We start from the raw sequence: 19,454 nt of genomic DNA, 5'->3' as shown, positions 1-19,454 counted from the left end.
AGAGACAGTGGAAACAGAGAAGAAGTAAAGTGAAGAAGACAGTATTCAATAACAGCAAAGTACTGAATGCTACAAAGGTGCTTCCATTGATAAGCACATTCTTGATCAGGAGCAGAGTAAATAAGCACAGAAGTGCCAGAGATTGACGTCAACATGGTCTACATCAGTGTTTGCTGAACTCTGAATAAGGAGAGGAATTTCATAACTGATTACAACTGGAGGGAGGGAGAAAAAATGATTGAAACCAAATTCAGAAATTGTAAATTCACAGCAGCTGTTGTGTTGGTTGCATTGTCACTCTGTATCTCTGTATGTTGCAGCAACACACTAACATTAGAACGTTAGGACTATAGATTCTTGAGAGGGATCAATGTTTGAGGCTATTAAAAATTTTTTTTTTTACATAAATAATGTAAAGACAGGCTTAAAAACAATCCCTTAAATTTGTTTTTGTAAAGACCTGTTATCACAGTGTGTACTGAATGGGATATTCAACAGCTGAGAAATAAATCTGCTAGTGCTCTCTGGTGGGCAATTTATATTCTGGAGAAACCAGACCTCAAACACACATATTTCTTTTGACATTTCCGTACTGCAATTTCTTATCTATTGGCTGAAATATAGGCCAATAACAAAACATCAACAATAAGCTAATATTAGGGGATAAGTTGGTTCAACTAGCTCTAATTTAAACTGGTCCTATCTTCTGATTCCATGTGCTTCCTGGAGCTACACCAATAAATCAGTCAGGATTATACATGGGCTGAGATCAGCTTATTACAAATATATCAGATCAGAATACAAAAAAAATTTCAGTACAGGAATGTCAAACTGGCTTTGACGTCATTTAAAAACACCACAGTTTGTTAACCATAAAGCACAAGTTGTTTGTTTTGAAATGTAAAATGTTGCACTCGATTTGTATCTTAGTCACAATTCATCCACCAAGATTGCTTGTTAATTTTATGTGATTATGTTAAAACATTACATAATCATACATAATACTATATCATGAACAGATTTTTCAAATTCACAAGCATCAATATCAGTATCGGCTGTAAAAATCCAGCATCAGTTGGGACAGTGGTGTCATATGACACATAAGACACTTCTATTAATCACATCAAAAATCAAGGAAAAGTGACCTCTATCACACTTAGAGCCATTATTTTGTCACGTGACATTTTTACTGCTCTGGCATATCTGGTGCACCTAAATTAGCACTTCTTTTTTTATTATTCTACCAAGAGAACTGTGTTAATAAAAATATGGTATGTCCTGCTTTCTTCCACTAGTGCACTTAACTCTTGTGTGTTTAAGAGACCAAATTAACCTGTAACTACTACTTTTATTGTATTTCTGGCCAAAATATATTATAGTGTGATTTAACAATTTGACATGAATTGGTAAAGGTACACCCAATAACCATCCAAGCAATGGCAGAGTGACAGCTGGTTCAACTGGATCTCTGTAGCTGTAGAAGCTTAATGAGCACCATAATGAAATATCCAACCTTTTTTTTTCTCTAATTATCAAGACAAGATCTCAGAACAATATTAGTTTCTATTTGCATGCATAAGTACAGCCAAGTTTTGACAGTTGTCAATGCTGAGGCATTGCCATTGTGTCTGGATAGCACTTCAGGGTTAATCTAAAAGGGAGCAATGAAAGAGGACAGTTCTATTCTCTGCTTTCAGCACACTGTAATTATGCCTTTTAGTGAGAGAGATACATCGTCTCTGCTACAGCCCGCCACTGCTTCCTATTTATGCATATTAATGAGCATTAATTACACTCTTAATGAAACTATCAAAAACTGCCATGCAATTGATGTGTGGGTCTTCTCTTGAGGAGTAGGGAGGAGGGCTGTCGGGCCTTTGAAGATCAATGTGGGAGAAATCCAATTAGGCCAAAGAAAGGGAAGGGAATTTGAAGCCGTAGTCTTTAATGTCCATCTTTGCTTACACACGGACACATATAAACAGACTCACACAATAGGTACATAAACATGCACACGAGGCACATAATAGATGTGTCAGCACGTGCATGCACATGCACACGCACGCACGCACGCACGCACGCACGCACGCACGCACGCACGCACGCACGCACGCACACACGCACGCACACACACACACACCTTCTAAGACTTCATCCTTCAGGCACAAATACATCTGCTCTGAGCTCAACAAGCTCGTCATTTCAGTACGTTGGTGGTAATTGGAGAGGTGTAAGGGAAGGGAAAGAAAAGGGATCGTCTCCGTCTTTTATCCTCCACATTAAGATTCTGTCTAGACAAAATTAAGACAAGCAAGACAGGCACTGCAGCTAGTTACTACACTACTGCCTCCCAGCTCAACTTATAATTAGCCTGCCACATCCCCATCAGATAAGGGGTGTTTGCAGTGTCTGAATTGAGCTAATGACAATGAGTGTCCAAAGCTGGCCTCTGACATGCCGTCGAGGGATTGTGCTGTATGCCTGCAATTGAGCTGACATGGAAACATGTTGACATTAGCCAGTGACATATGAAGGAAACAATAGGGGCCATCTGCTGGTCTCTTTGTCTTTGGTGTTGGGCCTTTCAACAGCACCTGGGCTTGTGTACACATGGACCTGTCTGAAGGCTTTCACATGCAGTAAATACGTTTGATAAACCCTATGGCCTGACCTTTGGCTCCAGAGGGTTATCAGTATTGTGTTGTTGGCCCACACAAAGACATTAGATTAATACAGCATGGATATAGAATAGTATCTGGAGGGTCTTATAAAAGCCACCCCTTTGTATTTTATTTTTGCCTGCTTTGATGGATTAGTTTTACACAGCTAACACAACAATAGTGTTATCACAGTTACGACAAGTACCTACCAGAGGCCTTCTGTCGGACGTTGTTTCGGGCCTTCTCCACACCAGGAGCTCCTGATGTAGTGGCAGAGCGAATCCTCATGGGCTCTTGAACTGCTGGCCCACCCTGCTCCCCCTGGTTCCTCCAACTCAGTGAGAAGGTACGGGCCACTGCTGCTGCCTTCTGGGAGTCCTGGATCACTCCTGACATGCAGAGAAAAACAACGGTTGAGTACTGGGGTGTCAGTGTACATTCTTTATTCATAATCAGATTCATGTTTGGATTTAGCACACCAACCTCTACAGACATGCTAGACAGCTCTCTGTGGCTTTAAGCAAGACAGAGTTTATATGGTATGATGGATTTTTAGACCTTAAAAAAATGTAGTGTGGGTATGATCTAAACTAGCATGAGCTCACTGTCAAGTACATAGTTAAAACACTGATTGGATTGGAAAATTTCTTTCTGGCAACCATCAGTGGTAGTGTAAAAGAAATAAAAAGAAGACACTCTGGCAGACAGCAGGGCACACTGATGGATGGCATTCGATCAGTTTATATATGTCACAGCTGTTCATGTTATCCACGTTAACATCTGAACAGCTGGAAAAACAGAATATTCAGCATTTGTTATTGAAAAATTACTGAATTAATGAATTAATCTGATCAAATTGTAGTCACTTAATTGACTAACTGTCACCATTAAACTGTTATTTTATAGGCCATGCTGATTTGAGCAAGGGGTCTTAAAGTTTGCATTTTGTGTGAGACACCAGTTCAGAAAATCCATTACACGTGTAGATCTATCTTTGCAAACTGGAGCCAAAAACGTCACAAATGTTATTCTGACCAACTCCAGTTCTTCGAGTAAAATCTTTGACACACTCAACATGTGAAAAATAGCTCCTATAAAAAGTGTTCATTTCCCCTTCTTAATGTCTTATCGTTTTAGAAGATGACAGTGAGTGATCAACAGAAATTACTTTTTAAAGTCAGAGTGAAAGAGACTAATACATCTAACCACCATAAAGTGAGATGTAGAAAAAACTAAGTTCAATTGGAGAGTAACCACATTTATCTTTCCACAAGTCAATTTCAAACCTTTTTTCACTCAACTTCCAGCCGTCCCAGTTCCCAGTTTTTTTTTTATCCCATCCCATTTCTCCCCCTCACCCCGTCCTCTCTGCTTCTTCTCCTTCTGTTCACTGAGTTTGTCCAGGGGCAGGTTGCCCATGTCCAGGCCATAAACAGAGCGTGCCAGCACAACCGTCAGCGAGTCCATGATGCTGGCCCACTCTGTCACCAGCTCCTCCCAGCAGGTAAGAGAGGACAGCACTGCCAGCAGCTCATCCCATAGCTCCCGGGAGATAAATACACACAGGTTGGCTCGCACCCACGCCACAATGATGGTCTGAATGCAAGATGAGACAACAGCAGATGAATTAGCATTGACAGACAGTGTTGCAGCAAGAAATTCCAGCCCCTGCTAAGATGTGACAACATGAATCTCACAATGTTACATCCGATTTTGTGTAGTGTCTTCTTGACTTGTTAACAAACACCCCAACTGAAACACACACATACAGTAAATATACAGTAGGTACTGAGTCGACAAATTCTGATGGTTGCTCAAAGGAAATAGCATAGATTTATGTATGTTCAGTGTTCTGTAATTACTACTAGTACTATAGTACTATAGGTAAAAGAGCACCAAGAGAAGGTATGATGACATATCAACACTCACTCCCTCTTTTTTGTTTTGATTTAAATACCCTGTATGTCAGTTCATATAAAATGAAGCACATGCAGACATACCCTAAAGAGTATAGATGCTAAGCTTTCAGCAAAGCTGTCTTTTCTTTGGTTTTCCTGTGGCCTCTTCATCACCGCCTCCGTGATCCTCAGCAATACCTGCAGCATCTGCTCCCTGCAGAACACACACAGTAAAATCAAGTCAAATAACATTAGAGAGCCATGAAGGAATGTCTAACAAAAAATATTGCATATTGCATATTTTAATATTTCACTGACCATGTCTGTGTATTCATCGTGTGCTCCATGATCATGTGGCGGTAGATGCTAAGAACACCCTTGCACACCTCAACCTGATTTTCCAGGAGTTTAGGTACATCCTGGCACGGCTCCAACAGGAACACATTGGATGAGTTGGTCAGGAACACCTGCACACATCCGTGCATGAAGACAGAGTGAGGATGAGCAAACAGTAAAACACAAACACAAAGTAAGACGACAGTAATATTAGGCAAAGCTAACTGCTAATTCTAACCACCACATGCTGTGATCTCAGGATGAAGACACAACTCTGATCACGGACACAGACCTGTAGTGTGGGCTGGATGCCAGCCTTGATGTCCCTGTTCTGCTCCTCAGTGAGAAAGCCCCGACTGATGGCGCTGCTGAACGAGTAGGTTCTCCCCCAGCTGGACGAGCGTCTGTGACCGTGACTTTCCATCTTGTTGAAGACAAAGCAGGCCAGTCAATATGTCAGTAGATATAAGCTAAGATACTGAGACAGATACTATTACACCGGGCTAAACAACTTTTCTGGCAAACACTCTGAATGGTCTACACTAAATGCTTATTGACTGGATTTTTTAATATATAGTTGACCGACCACTCACAACTTTGTTGTTTTTTTGCAATATGTGCCTTCTTGCTTTTGGTCATTCAATGTGGTTCAGTTTTGTATCTGCTGATCGGCTAACCAATTTGGTCTCTTTGACTTTCTGTTGTATGTTGTATTACGTCTAAACGAGGTTTCTTCATAGCTGCTCATCTAAAATGTCATCAGAAACAAGTCCATAAAAGCCTTGAAAAATGTCTACACTTTACTACTAACCCATTTTAAACCCTCTTACCATAAAATAATCAGTTAAAACATTAGTATATATGATACGTAAAATACACATTTATTGACTTTCTCTTTACCTGTGCATGCATGCTGTTTGTCTCTGTGCTGAGTATCTGTTCAGAGCTGTCATCCACTTCATCTTCCTGGGTTGTTGTGTCAGGCTCTGTCATGAAGCTGGGCTTCTCCTGTAGGATCCACTTCCTGTACACTTTGATCACCTTCCTGGTTGCTGATGCCTCACAGGACGGCAGCAGGAAAGCCTTAGGAGGGAGAACATGGAGCATGGAGAACATGTTCAGTCCAGCAGATGGCAACATAGTACATGTTATCGCAGTGTTGACATCCAGTCTGCATTATAATCATAATCCAATATGAAAACTATGCAATAGCTACAGTGAAATTCATTTTTACAACATCAAATGAAGAAATGTTAACTGATGACCCCACTGTACCTGGTGGAAGACCTCGTTGACAAAATTCACATTGTCCCTTGTGGATAGTAGGATGGCATGCACCATGTCATAGACATAGCGGTGCTCCTCCTCAATGCTACACAAACTGGAATCACTGGGCCGTCGATCTGACAGCGTGCTGCTGTTGGAGTGGCTCTTCTCAGGCTCCCCTGCTGGTCCGTTTGTATCCCCATCTGATGTCTTATCCTTCTCCTTCTCCTGGCTGCTACTGCCTGCAGTGACAGTCTAGCCACCACAGAGAGACAGTGATAAGTGAGAGTCCCTTGGTATACTACATGGCTGCCTACTCACAGTTAAATAAGTGGAGTGTCATTGACTAGAAATTCCTTAGCTGATAACTTGTATTTTATGGTAATGTTTTATGGGAAATGAGCTGCTGGATTAATAAAAATGTAATGATAATTATATTAATTTTGCATTTCATTCCCTTCTGTCTCTTCTGTTGATTCCTGTCACACATTGACTGTTATGTAAAGGCAAAATGTGCCAAAATAAGAAAACAACAGTGCTGTTGCCACTATACTAGTTACAACTACCTAAACTATTGCAGTCTAATACAACAGTGCTGCATTAAATTATTCTATCATGAGGGTTATGCTGAAGCTACTTCAGAAAGGTGTCGATTCGCCTGAATTATCATTTTGGTAGATGTAGTCTGTGGTGCTATTAAATTATACTGCATTACAGTATGTGGAGAGGTGTTTCTGGTATTTATTCTAGCTTCAATGACATAACTGAAGTGGATTGAATTAAAAACATGAGTATGAATACATGTGGGTAAAAATTTTCTTTTCTTTTTATACAGATTCAAGTGCTCATGGGTTTTGCTCCTCCCTCCTCAATGACAGTCTGAGAAATCAAGAGAAGGGCAGTGTCATGCTCACCTGGATGAGTTTGGGAATGACCTCGGTGCCATTCTTGGCGCTCTGTGCCGCAGCAGCACTGCTGACATACTTCTTCTCCAGGAAGAAGGTGACCAGCCAGGTGATGAAGGCCACACGGGGTGCCAGGTACTGGTCCCTGGTGCAGAAGGTGCTCTCATTGTTCCGCGTCACTGGCACATACAAGGGTTTTGGTCTGTGGTGGGGGAGGTCTGATTGAAGAAGAGTGGAAACGTGATGAAGAAAAGAGGATAGCAACAGAAGAGACACAAGAAGCAGAGTGAGAGATATAAAACAGGTCCAAAGGTCTGGCTGTGAGGGTATTCAGATTCAGACATTTCTCCAACTGAATCAAACTGTTCAATCAACCATGAAGCCTTGGAAACTTCACATGCATTACATTACTTTTTATCACGTGTTTTATGATACACTGTTTTCATACAGTTGATTTTTGCTTATTAGCTGCTCATACAATTTTAAATGAACTGTCAAACCGAGATTTTATGACCCGCACAGCGGTCTACAAGTACAGTACAACACAACACAGCGTGTTCACTTTGCAGTAATAGACTCACTTTAAAAAGGCTTCTACATAAAATATATATATCAGCTTACCTAATAAAGGCTTGTAGAGGTTTGTGAGCTTGGTGAATGATGGGAATAAATGTGGAAGGTAGTACTTCTTGAACAGGCTGAAGAGAAACCTGAAGCCTGTGTTCTGGTTTTCTTTGTTCCTCCATTCTAAACTGGATGCCTGGCAGACAGACAGCACAAAGGCAGACAAGGTCAGGCTACAGGGAGAGGAGATGGTTCCAGCGTCACTCAGACACTGATGGTATATTGTTTCCATCACAATAGTTGAAGGTTGCTCTAAGAAACAGTATACAGAAGGAAAATGGTTTGATATAGGTACACATAAGATTAACAGAATCCAACTTTACACACTTAACAAGTGACATTGTAGTTAGTCTTTTATCCTACTGTTGTACAAGGCAGGGATTACAAGCTACCCGAGGACACATCAACACCATGACAATACATATTCTGTACAACCAAAGAATACATAGAGGTGGAATATTTTCCATTAACAGATTATATATTTTTCCCATGATTAAAAATGTTTGTTCAGATTTGAATTTTGTGGGATACCCCTCAAACCAGGGTGCTATAAAATCTAAACAGGTAAAAAAAACATGGATGAAATAGTTTCTATTGTGCCAACATTACCTGGATGACCATGTACTTGAGCAAGGTTTCGAGGATGTAACAGGTCTGGTCATCCGCAACCTTTTCTCCCACCACAGCTGGAACCAGCGGGGTAATCTCCTCAGGCACCACTTTTGCTGCTCAGATTGACACGAAACAAAGACCTGAATTAACTGCAGGAAAACAAGAGTTCTCCACTAAAGATGAACATAAACAATCTGATATCAGTTTAGTGAGTTTTTAGATTAACTCAGTGACCACCCTCATCACATAAGGCTGTGCAAATTTTACGGAATCTATGCCATTATAAATGTGCACATGTAGAAGCATGCACATCAATGCCGCACCATCAGGGGGATTGGAGAAGGGGTTGTAAATGATGGTGTCAAGGGTGCAGGGCCCTCTGCTGGAGGGCACAGCGGGGAATCCTGGCACCAGACAGGCAAAGATAAGGAACTGCTCCTCAGCACAGTTGTCCCTCAGGGCCTGCAGCCACAGCAGGAAGAGACGGATCCCCTCGCAGCGGATCTAGACAGGAGGACATTGGGACATATTAATGGATATGCAGACTAAAATCAAACACTAAATGGGACGTACTGTGAAGCCAGATTTTTTAATTTAATAGTGTTATAGTTGGGGATGTGCGTGATTACTAAACTACGTGATGAAATGTTGCTACCCCTTCAAGTCAGCATGAGAAATACTAGTCGATTAAAGGTCCTATATTTTACATTTTTTCCCTTTGAAGTTTTGATATACGTAAGAAGATATATTATTACAAAAAAACATCTCAGTGTAGATTTACATCCCCTCTCACAGTCTTCTTTCTCGAGCTCTAGAAACAACAGGTCAGTGGCTGAGTTTTTTTCCAGGTGAGCGAATAAAAATATACTAGATTTCAGGCAAACACTCAGAGAAACCAAATCCTAGAAGGTTGGCTGGTGGGTACAGGTGGGCTGGGCTTGGGGAGGGCTGAGAGTGATGACTGCTTTGTTGAGACATCACAAATTCATGGAATTCCTGACGGCTCATTTTAAGGCTAAGTTTCTGAATACAGGCTGTGTGCATTCGTCTGTGGACTGAGCGCTTTGATGAAAATGAAAATAAGGTCGTATGTAGGCTGTGTCAGAATGAACTAGCATATAACCACTCAACTCGATTGTCTTTCTTACTTTTAGACTAGTCGAGGAGTCTAAATGTATATTTCCGCATAATCAACAGGAAAATTAGTCGTTAGGAACATCCCCTGTTATAGTACATCATGTAACTGGATGACTTCTCATATCTTGTGAAAATGACAAACAGTACCTTGAATGAGTTTCCAGTGTGTAGAAGCTTTTTCAGAATAGAACCTGGAAGAAAGAAAAAAAATGCAATTGTCAAAGACTTTTGCAATACAAATATTCAACAGAGGTGTCCTCCATGACAAGCAGAGCCACGACAAGCAACACAAAACTGAAAGGAGGGACCTGCTTGTCATTTCTACTGACGCAAATTGACCTTGATGGGTGGTCCTCACAAACTAGCGGGGAGAGTGGCAAGGCTTCACATTTTCCTGATGAAATTAACATCAGTTGGCAGCGACATGCATTCATGAAGGCAATCTGGTTCTGCTGTAATCAAATGAGACATTGCTCTGATTGCTAAATACCTTGGGCGGAAGAGGTCTGTGTGTCTGTGTGTGTGTGTGTGTGTGTGTGTGTGTGTGTGTGTGTGTGTGTGTGTGTGTGTGTGTGTGTGTGAGAGTTAGGACATACACTTGACAGCCTGCAGGTAGCACTGTTATTATGAGGACACTGTGGGCTTGAAGAAATCTTGGCTGGTACTAAGAGTGATTTTAAGTTTAGGATTATGGTTAAAACTTGGGTTATATTAGAGCAAAAGTAAAGCTACTCCAGAGGAGAATTTAAGTCTTTATCAACAAGGTCCTTAACTGAGTGATTTGACTCAGATATTTAAGTATAGAGTGTTTACATGAGAGTTTATATGTGTGTTTGTCTGGTGCTTTCACTATTCTCCTCTCAATGGGTTAAATCAATAACATTTCTGTGTTCCTCACATAAAGGCGTAAAGGCATCCTTTCATACGTCTTGAGTTCACCGAGACAGAAGGAATTATAAGTAAGTATATAGAGGGGGATAAAAGGTGTGAGGATTTTCTTTGGCTTTCAATGGTCTGTGTCAAATGTCTGTGACCTTGCCATCCTCAGCTAAAAGGACAAAAACACTAAAAGTCATTAATGCCATTCCTGACCTACCCTACCCACCACAAGGTATTTATCACAGGGAACTGAAATGCTTTTTTTTGTCAAAAAAAAAAAATATGTGAAAGAAGAAGTTATCTTAGGAATTCAATTAAAACGCAGGTATGCCAAGAAGCTATCCAACCACCACCACACATTCTTCAGAGAGAAGTACATTATGACAGCACAACATCTTGACCGGTGACACACGAACTGATGAACAGCAAAAAAAATTCTGTGGCTTCAGGAAAAGGCCAAGAGGCAGCCTTAAACCTGTGTTGATTTGATGTCCAATGACTGAAAAAAAAAGTGAAATTGTCTGGAGCATCCACCCCGAGATGAGTCTTGATATTTGGAATTATGAGCCTGAGGGGAGGGCCAATCTACAACTGATCTAGACCTAGACTGTTTAGCTGCCAGCAGCTGACAAACAACAGTCATAATTGAGGTTATCGCTTCTTGCAAGGTTTTCCTTTTTTGTGTGGGACTGAAATCATGCCAGCATAATTCAATTACTTATTTGCATTTCAAATGAAGTGCTCATTTGCATTTCCCATTTACATCCCCTTCTAAGACTAATTATTTTCTCTTCATTATGGAGGGCTAAGGCATGGTGATGGTGACATTTTTTGTCACCACAACCATGCGCATCTTAGGGGTTACAGAAGCATCAGGAAGAGAGACACATACACAGCACATGTAACTGCAAGGAGTCAGTGGATTTAATTCAAGGTAGTGCCAAGTGTTTCATACTGATAGAAAAGTTAGCAGTACATACCTATACTGTGAAACTGCCATCGGTTGTAGATTTTCTCAGGCAGAAGTTGGAGAATTTTCTGATGAAAAACAGAAAATGTAATGGTTATTAGAGTTTAGTATATTTCAGTTAAAACAATACATAAGCTTAGCATTAGGTTACATAGTCAGGCCTTTTTCCTTCACCATTAACTTCGCTGGAGCACGATTTAAGCAAGAACCTAAACACTGACCGGCTCAAGGCCTAATTCTGGTTTTCTTTTACAGCTGAAATTATTACTCAACTATTTGACAACAAAAATTAGTACAAAAATGAACCCGGCAAACAATTTAGATTATTTTTATGATGGATTGATCAGTTTTTTTAAAGCAAAATGACAAAAGTCCATGGCTCCAGTTTCCGGAATATTAAGAATTCCTGGTTTTCATACTCCTTTATGATTTTAAATGGAATATCTTCTGGTCTTGGTTGGTCACACAAAAAACAAAGTCTGAAGATATCACCTTGGCTCTGGGGACTGGTGGTAGTGCCTTTTTTTTTTTTTTTTTACAGTTTTCTTACATTTTATAGATTAAACAATTAATTAAGAAAAGAATCTGTAGATCAAGAGATAATGGAAATAATCAGTAGCTACTATCCTGTTTTCTTTATTTGACTCCAAAATAATAGAAGAAGGAGGATACAACAACTGACTTAGCTTTGGTCAGTGGCACTGTTTGACCAAAGCAGTATACACTTAGGGAATGCAGCATCCTTGCCCTTTCCCTCCACTTGGACTCGCATGTCTGCAGATCCCTGTGACACAGGGCGGCACTGAGAAATGTCATCACCTCACCAACAGCCACTTTACAAATCAATTAGAGGCCCTAACCTTTCAGCAGCCTATCATTATTCTTGAATGCAGCGACGGGTTAACTGGGTCCCTCTGGAGAGATGGAAAAAAAAAAAGGGTGGGGGGCGGCAGATGTGTGCATGTGTACAGGAATGGCTAGTTAACAGTCAGTGTGCTGCGAGCAATCAATGCCCCGATGGCTCACTTCTCATCAAATCCAAACCACTGACCCAACAAGACTTTGTGATTACGATGTAGAGGTCAAGTCCGTCTTTTACTGTGTTGTGTACAGTACGCAGCTCTGACCCACTTAACCAGACAACCAACTCTAGTCGGCATGATAAAAAGCTCATCTGCCCTGGAGAGTGAGAAACATAGTAAAGCCAAGGATACAGAGCATGACAAAAAATGTGCATGACAGAACTACAGAGATTAAGTCCTCTCAGCCTAAGATTCAAAGTGTCTAAGTGAGGGGAAAAAAAGAAACACAAAAAGAAAGATGACAGAGTGTGTGAGAAAGCGTCAGAGGCTACAGAGCATCAGAATAAAACTGGCCAAGTGACAGCTTTTATAACCTCGGGGATTTTTTGCTTTATTGATATAACAAGGCTTATGAAGATAAAATTATTTAGTAAAAGAAAATGAAGTTGAATAACTGACTCAATACTGGTTAGATAGGTTTTACAAAGAAATTTGTAAATTCAAATGATATACCTAACAATATTTCATATGTAATTTTTTACATACTAATCTCCACATATTACTTTGTTTTATTGTTTCAGAAAACAAATGATCATGCCCTGTTGCAAGATCTTCTTCTCAACACAATAATGACGCTCTGAAAGATGGCAGACAGTGACATTTTGTTGTCCAGTGCTATGCCACATTATACTGAGAGCTGTGGTGGTCCTGATGTCATCTCATGTTTTGAGAGTCTCAGTTTGTCAACATCTGCCTTCTTCCCTTGTCATCGTCCATCTTTAACTTTCCCTTCTTGTCCTCTGAAACTAAATCCTTGTCATTATCAGTGACAATGGAGATACTGAAAGACACACATCACTCTAAGGGGGCGCTGGATGACTATCTGTGCTGCTTAACTTCTCTCTGATCCACAGATGTGATGATATGCGTGTGCAGGCGTGTTGCTGCACCTTGCTATTGATCCCTCATGGGATTATTATATCTCCGTAAGGCTCTGTACTGGCCTCCTCCACTCTGTCTCCTTGGTGCAGCAGACACATAATGCTAGGCAGTAACACAGCAGGGTAGCCTGCTTAAGCCTTTCCCTGTGTGTGTGTGTGTGTGCAGACACAATAACACCATCTTTCTCTCTCCTTACAGAGCACCAGGACGGGAGAGTGGGAATGAGATGGAGAAGCTAGCTCAGAAAGACTCCCTGCAGAGCTGGAATGGCGTCCGTAACAATGAGGAATTTACTGGGTGATATGCGGCGAATGCAGAGTCTGCTGGACTAGAGGTTGGTGGAGTTACTCTAATCTGCAGCCATACTCCAGCATAAAGATGGGGGCATTACTGTGGTACAACAGCAGCCTTAACACATTTACATGATCCGCACTTAGGTTTCCAGCCACAGGGCCTGAACATGCCACAGAATACACTTCTCCCAGAGGTGGTCTACAAGGGCTTTTAGATGGCAGCAACAGACACTCACAAGAAATGCAGTCATTTACATATTGTTTGGTTTTTGATGATATGATTACACCACCTAAGCATGATGAAATCTCCTTAGAGACAAAGACAATGGAGATACCAAGCACTAACCTACTGACACAATGTACATGCAATAATCAGAAAACGACCAGTGCGTCAATTACATAACAAAACATAGGTAAAACATACACCGTAAAATGCAGAAAATAGTGAGTAAGTAAAGTAAGATTGTTGATAAGTATTGTCTTTCATTACAGCAGAGCATATAAAGAAAAAGAGTCTCTGACTCTACAATCACATGTTAGCCTCATACACTGTGAGAAAAGACATCAGTTACACTCCTGCTTTGTTTTAAATGCTTTGTAAGGTAGGTCCAAGCAGTGGAGACCAAACCAGACTGCTTATTTACATGCTAACCAAATTTCTTAGCTTGCCCTCGTTATTTGTGGGTGAAGGCCTGAGTAAATGCAGGCTAGTAAAGCATAATATGTCATATACAATAACCTCAAAATATAATACAATATAAAGCCCGAAGTACTTTTTGAGTTTTATTTTAGAATTATTGATCAAAATACCCTCAACCATGTACACAAATAGTAGGAGATGTTTTCATTTTCATTCTCCTCTGCAGCCAGTGGGGGGCAGCAGCAGAGTGCAATCAAACTCCTTCCCTGGCTTCTCAATGCCAGTCAGCTCAGACATCACGCTCAGGTTCCTCTTTGCCCTTTGTGAAAGCCAACCTGCAGGAGGCTTCCTCTGGGACCGTCTTTAAATTATTTTCATGTTTAGGCATAAATAGTTTTGGACAAATGAGCCATGCTAAATTACATGTCATCAAAGCCATGAACTTAAACAAAATATGCATCTGTAAAATGTTCAGAAATTGTTGTTCTTGCCTCTGACAGAGACAGTTATGTGTAAAATGTACAGGAGAGCTCACAGTTCAGGTTTGAGGGCTAAGGAACAGGTTAAAACACAGCCTGAGACATTACGATTCATTTACTCAGGCTGCTCCATGTGTAAACCCATGCTACACTTGGTACATTTGCATTTATGCATTAACCAATAACCCCCTGCTGGTGAACTGTCTGTCATAACTTGGACTAAAGAGGAATGAGGGAGAAAAAGAAATCACTTAGCTAAATGGCCCTAGGTTAATTTGTCAGTCACATGTTAGCCAACATGTAGAGAAGAGTTTCAGCTGAGGTGCATCAAGAGGAATATGATGCCATCACACCAGGCACAAGGACTGTTGATGGCCGTTTGTGATACAGAGTGACACTGTGTTATTAATTACCTACTTTCTCATTCCTGGGCATTTACACATGCGAACTGCTTTAATGGTGAATTTGTGTGTGGCATTTAAATGAACACCAGCCATAATCAATCCCCTGTTTGCCATGAGCTGTGACAGGTGGACAATAATTTGCCTCATTCTTCCTTATTCTGGTCTTTCTTTTTAAATGTTAAGTTTCTGACTTACACTGCAAATAAAACTGTTTGGAATAAATCGTTTTTCATAAACAGTAAAAATCATGCTTTTTGTCTTCCTTTTTTCCCTGTATGTAAGTTCAATTTTGGTTTCTGGTGATTCTGCCATGGAACTCCTTACATTTAAATCTCAAGTGACCATCTCGGGTAAATAAACAAATATCAGGCAGCAGCATCTGATTTTTGGCAGCTTTCTGAAAGACAAAGCTAATTTTCATTGTACCTGAGCTATTCACAGTTATTCATCAAAACAAGATTTAACAGGCAGATTTATCCATATAAAGAAAAAAAACTCAGTAAGTCAGGACTCAAATGTAGATGGGGGGTGGGGGGGTTTCACAGAGAGGATGGTAAGGGGAATTCAGAATGCTGAGTCAGGTCCGGATGGCAGACGCCAGGACAGGTCATGGTGAGGTCGTATCCTGGGGTGAAAGTGGATATAAACAGACTTCCCTCAGAGTTTTATTGGTCCCAGAGCTGTCCCTTAACCTGTCCCACAACCTCAGCGGCACCAGGGTCGAACTGCTTTGAGACAGTAAGAGGTCATAAACAGTCATACAGGAGTAAACAAACTGGACAAACTGGAGACCCCTGAGGCCTGAGAATCGAGAATCCTTGGCCAGAAGCTAAATCTGGTCTTGTGACAGCGAAAACTGTGTGCTAAAGCAGAAAGTTATCTTATCCAGTTTCATCCCTGGAACTACACCTACACATACTTCCTGTGTTATTACAGTTCATCAACAGCTCATACTATTTGCTTCCATTTACTCTTGGTTTGGGTGCATAGCAACAAGTGGTGATATAGAGACGATTAGACAAGATGCATCCTGACTCTATTACAATATAGAAATGGCTGCCAAAGGCAGAAAGACTTTTTCCAACTGACATAGACACTGTCTTACAAACCTGTACAGTATTGAAAAGTCTTTTTGAAAACTTGGGAACACAATCATTACAAACCTAAATGAACAATCGATACACACATCCTGTTTGTAAAATTGCTCAAGCTCTATCAAGTTAAATGGGAACCATGAGCAAAAAGCAATCCTGACTCCACTGTCCTTACTTCAGGACATAAAGACTTTTGTTTTGAGCTTGGGCTTTAGGTTTGTGGTCACTGTCTTGCTGGAAAATCAATCAGATCAAACTAGAACAGATGTTTTTTCTCCCAGAATTTAACCCTCTACCTTCACAAACCTTCCAGGGTCTGTCGCAGTGAAGCTTCGCCACAGCATGATGCTGCCACCGCTTTGCCGATGGGAATGGATTGTTTTTTATTTTACCAACATGTCTCTTCATGGTGAGGCTGTTGTGTTTCTGCTGATGTGTTGTGTTTGGTTTACATCATACACAGCATTTAGAAAGATGCCTATATAAAGCCTTGATTCAGCTCTCATCAGGCCATAATGCACATCCTTTATCCACTGGTTTGGTATCCAGGTAATAGTTGCTGTATGCACAGCATCTCTCACCTCATGAAACCTGTGGCTACTTCAGTGTTACCACTGACATCACACTGACACTCAGATTTACAGCAGTTAAATACTCTTTTCATTTTCTGAGAGTGAGCTTATGAGAGGTTTCCAGCACCTTGCAAAGTTCTCACATCCTTTTCACAGGCCTCACTGCTCAATTTGTTTGAATGTTCCTTCCATGAATTAGTTGTAGCCAAGGAACTGACTATCACACAGGTCCATATACAACTGTATTTAACACACAATCACAATCCACTGAACATCTTATGCAACTTCTAAAACCAATCATCAAGATTGATGATTTGGGTCTATCATAGTAAAGGGGGTCAATACTTGCAATGCAGTATATTTGCCTTGGGGCAATGAGACTAAATTGCAATTTAAAAAAGAAAAAAAATCGAAACAAAAACATATTTTTATAACATCAATAGGTCAATACTTCATTAAAGTTACAAACGTACGAAATAAATCTCTTGTTCAACTCTGGCTGTATGTGTGAAAAAAAGACCACATAGGCCTAAAGCAATCCAGCATTTTGTAGTTGTTGCATTCTTACAGAGATCAGGTCTCTCATCTGTCAGTCCTGCTCCAGCATCACTAACTACCATGGATGTCTGTGTGGCAGCAGACACAAAGAAAAAATCCTGGAAGGGAACGATGATGGCTGCTGGTGTTGGTGGGGGTGGGGTGTTCCAGCAGAGTTTAGGGGGAGGGACAAAAGATTACCCCCTCTAGATATCCATTACTCAAACAGGCATGGGGGATCATACTCCCCTACAGCAACCCACGGAAAAAGGGGTCACATACCTCATCATGACAGTGAAGTAATCCCCACATAGTCAGCTCAAAGAGAACACACACACTGCAGATGTGTATTGTATGTGTCAGCCAGATTTGATTGCAAGGAGGGACTCAGGTAATGGAGAGTATGCGGGACCACATTCCCATCTGCCTGGAGAGATGAGGACATAACTGTAGCTTTTCAGGGAAATTCTTCCACAAAATAAGAAGGGCAGCGATGTTGAGCTTTGCTCCTCTGCTGAACCTGTCATACAGCATTAAAGTGTGTCGCAAAGCACAGAGCCACAAAAAGGCTGTTGTCCCAACAGATGTCCATTCATAGCCGCTCTATACACCGCTCTGAGGCTTGTTGGACAAAGGCTGCTGCAGTTTAGGTTCTGGTTGTTTGACTTCTGTGACTAAAGCAAATGATACACATTTACAAAAAGCATTATCCTGCCAGGAGAAGTTGGGTTTATGATAAAAATGCCTCAAATTTCTGTTTGCTGCAGAAAGGAAAACAATTACGATGCACAATTCAAAGGGATAACATGATACCTATTAGGAGTGCATGTTTGTGAGCACAAAGGTATCAACTGATATATTCATGACCACATATGATCCAACATGCCTAATCTAATATGGCATAAAAGAGAGTCTGCACAGTGTAGCAGAGCTGAGGATCAAAGCAACCCTGTATCTGTCCTGTACACACCACTCAAAGCAAGCTTATCTTCTCAGTGCATGGGTAAAAGCACACGTCGTCACAGGCAGGGGCTAAAAGGGGACAAATGAGGGTTAAGCTGCTTTCAATATTAGTTCTTTTTGAAAAGATGACTCCATAAATATGTAGCAGCCATGAATCCAGGCTTTAGTTACAGGTCAGATGACTGAATGCAGACGGGCAGGGAGGCTATCTGTGTGAGGAGTGGAGAAACCTGGAGCCAAATCTAGTGAGTTAGTTTTCCTTTAACAGATGGGAAACACCAATCTTGATTAATTTTTTAAAATCTTGATTAGAGACTAATTTAGCTTCCAAACAACAGGGCAAGAAGGCAATAGAAACAAGCCTTAATAATAAAGGCTAAATTCCACAAAAAAAGGCTGACCTGAATGACTATCAGCAAACAATCAAACAAGCTGGATATAATACACACTCTAAATGAGCCACTGTGTGCATAATGCGTCAACCAGACAGGACCAAAAAAGATGAAGGTTAATGATATGAAATCAAAGCCCAGGTTGCATTAGATATTCCTGACTAGTAAATTAGAAATCTATAGCAAAAGACAGACTACAGCTGTGTCTGCCCTGATGCTACTGTAACAAACTCATGAACTGGTCAGTGAACCTGAATCCAAAGTTAAGAACCATCTTCTGTGCTGTTTTAGCTGGAATCACTTACTCTATGTTGGACATAATGCAAGGAACACTGCCACACACCATTCCCAGGTGATCAGGAAAACTAGGACAAGACATACTGTACAAAGAGGGACAAAGAGACTGCCCCCCCATTTTTTTTTGATTTGCTGCCATCCATACGGCCCTGCCCTGTGCAAATGTAACTGGAGAGCTGAATGTTTGTATTGGAAACTGGAGCTGCCTTTGCAGTCAGGTGGGAAAACAAGGTAGGGGACTTTAACCTGCATGTGCAACATAAGAGTGTTAAAAAAAAAACAGAGGGAGGGGCTATAGAGAGCCAACAATGTGCCACACACAAACCTCCTCTCATCTGCACGCACAAATAGGTTTTAAGTACAAAAATTGAACTAAAATCTCTCTCACAACCTGTAGAAGGCTGGAAAATGATTTGATGATTCTTTCATCTGCACAACCTCCACTTGATGTACAGGCTATTTGAGGCAAAGTCAGGAAGTGACTAGAGTATGCAGTATGGCACCATGGAAACTGTGGTTCCACCCCAGAGTT

The 19,454-nt window shown here is 40.9% G+C and overlaps 1 protein-coding gene across 6 annotated transcripts in view; it reads right to left on the bottom strand.

Moving 5' to 3' along the window:
• Positions 1-19,454, bottom strand: part of ralgapa2 (Ral GTPase activating protein catalytic subunit alpha 2) — a 90,378-nt gene that overhangs the window by 54,052 nt on the left and 16,872 nt on the right. For all 6 annotated transcript variants that reach the window (XR_011686875.1, XM_071471089.1, XM_071471086.1 and 3 more), the window contains exons 4-16: positions 11,298-11,355; positions 9,586-9,629; positions 8,625-8,805; positions 8,299-8,414; positions 7,687-7,825; positions 7,075-7,283; positions 6,170-6,415; positions 5,795-5,977; positions 5,187-5,318; positions 4,877-5,025; positions 4,661-4,772; positions 4,019-4,256; positions 2,870-3,049 (exon numbers count right to left, since the gene is read on the bottom strand). Coding sequence is in view for 5 of the 6 variants with exons in the window: in XM_071471089.1 (XP_071327190.1) it covers positions 2,870-3,049; positions 4,019-4,256; positions 4,661-4,772; positions 4,877-5,025; positions 5,187-5,318; positions 5,795-5,977; positions 6,170-6,415; positions 7,075-7,283; positions 7,687-7,825; positions 8,299-8,414; positions 8,625-8,805; positions 9,586-9,629; positions 11,298-11,355 (1,987 nt within the window). In the remaining variant the exon portion in view is untranslated. The remainder of the gene's footprint in view (positions 1-2,869; positions 3,050-4,018; positions 4,257-4,660; positions 4,773-4,876; positions 5,026-5,186; positions 5,319-5,794; positions 5,978-6,169; positions 6,416-7,074; positions 7,284-7,686; positions 7,826-8,298; positions 8,415-8,624; positions 8,806-9,585; positions 9,630-11,297; positions 11,356-19,454) is intronic.

Source organism: Trachinotus anak, unplaced genomic scaffold, assembly GCF_046630095.1.
Source record: "Trachinotus anak isolate AG129_WGS33_773 ecotype Australia unplaced genomic scaffold, CSIRO_AGI_Tana_v1 ptg000033l, whole genome shotgun sequence".
NCBI lineage: Eukaryota > Metazoa > Chordata > Actinopteri > Carangiformes > Carangidae > Trachinotus > Trachinotus anak.
Note: the sequence above shows the minus strand (reverse complement) of the source record. Positions and strands in the feature narration are given on the sequence as shown.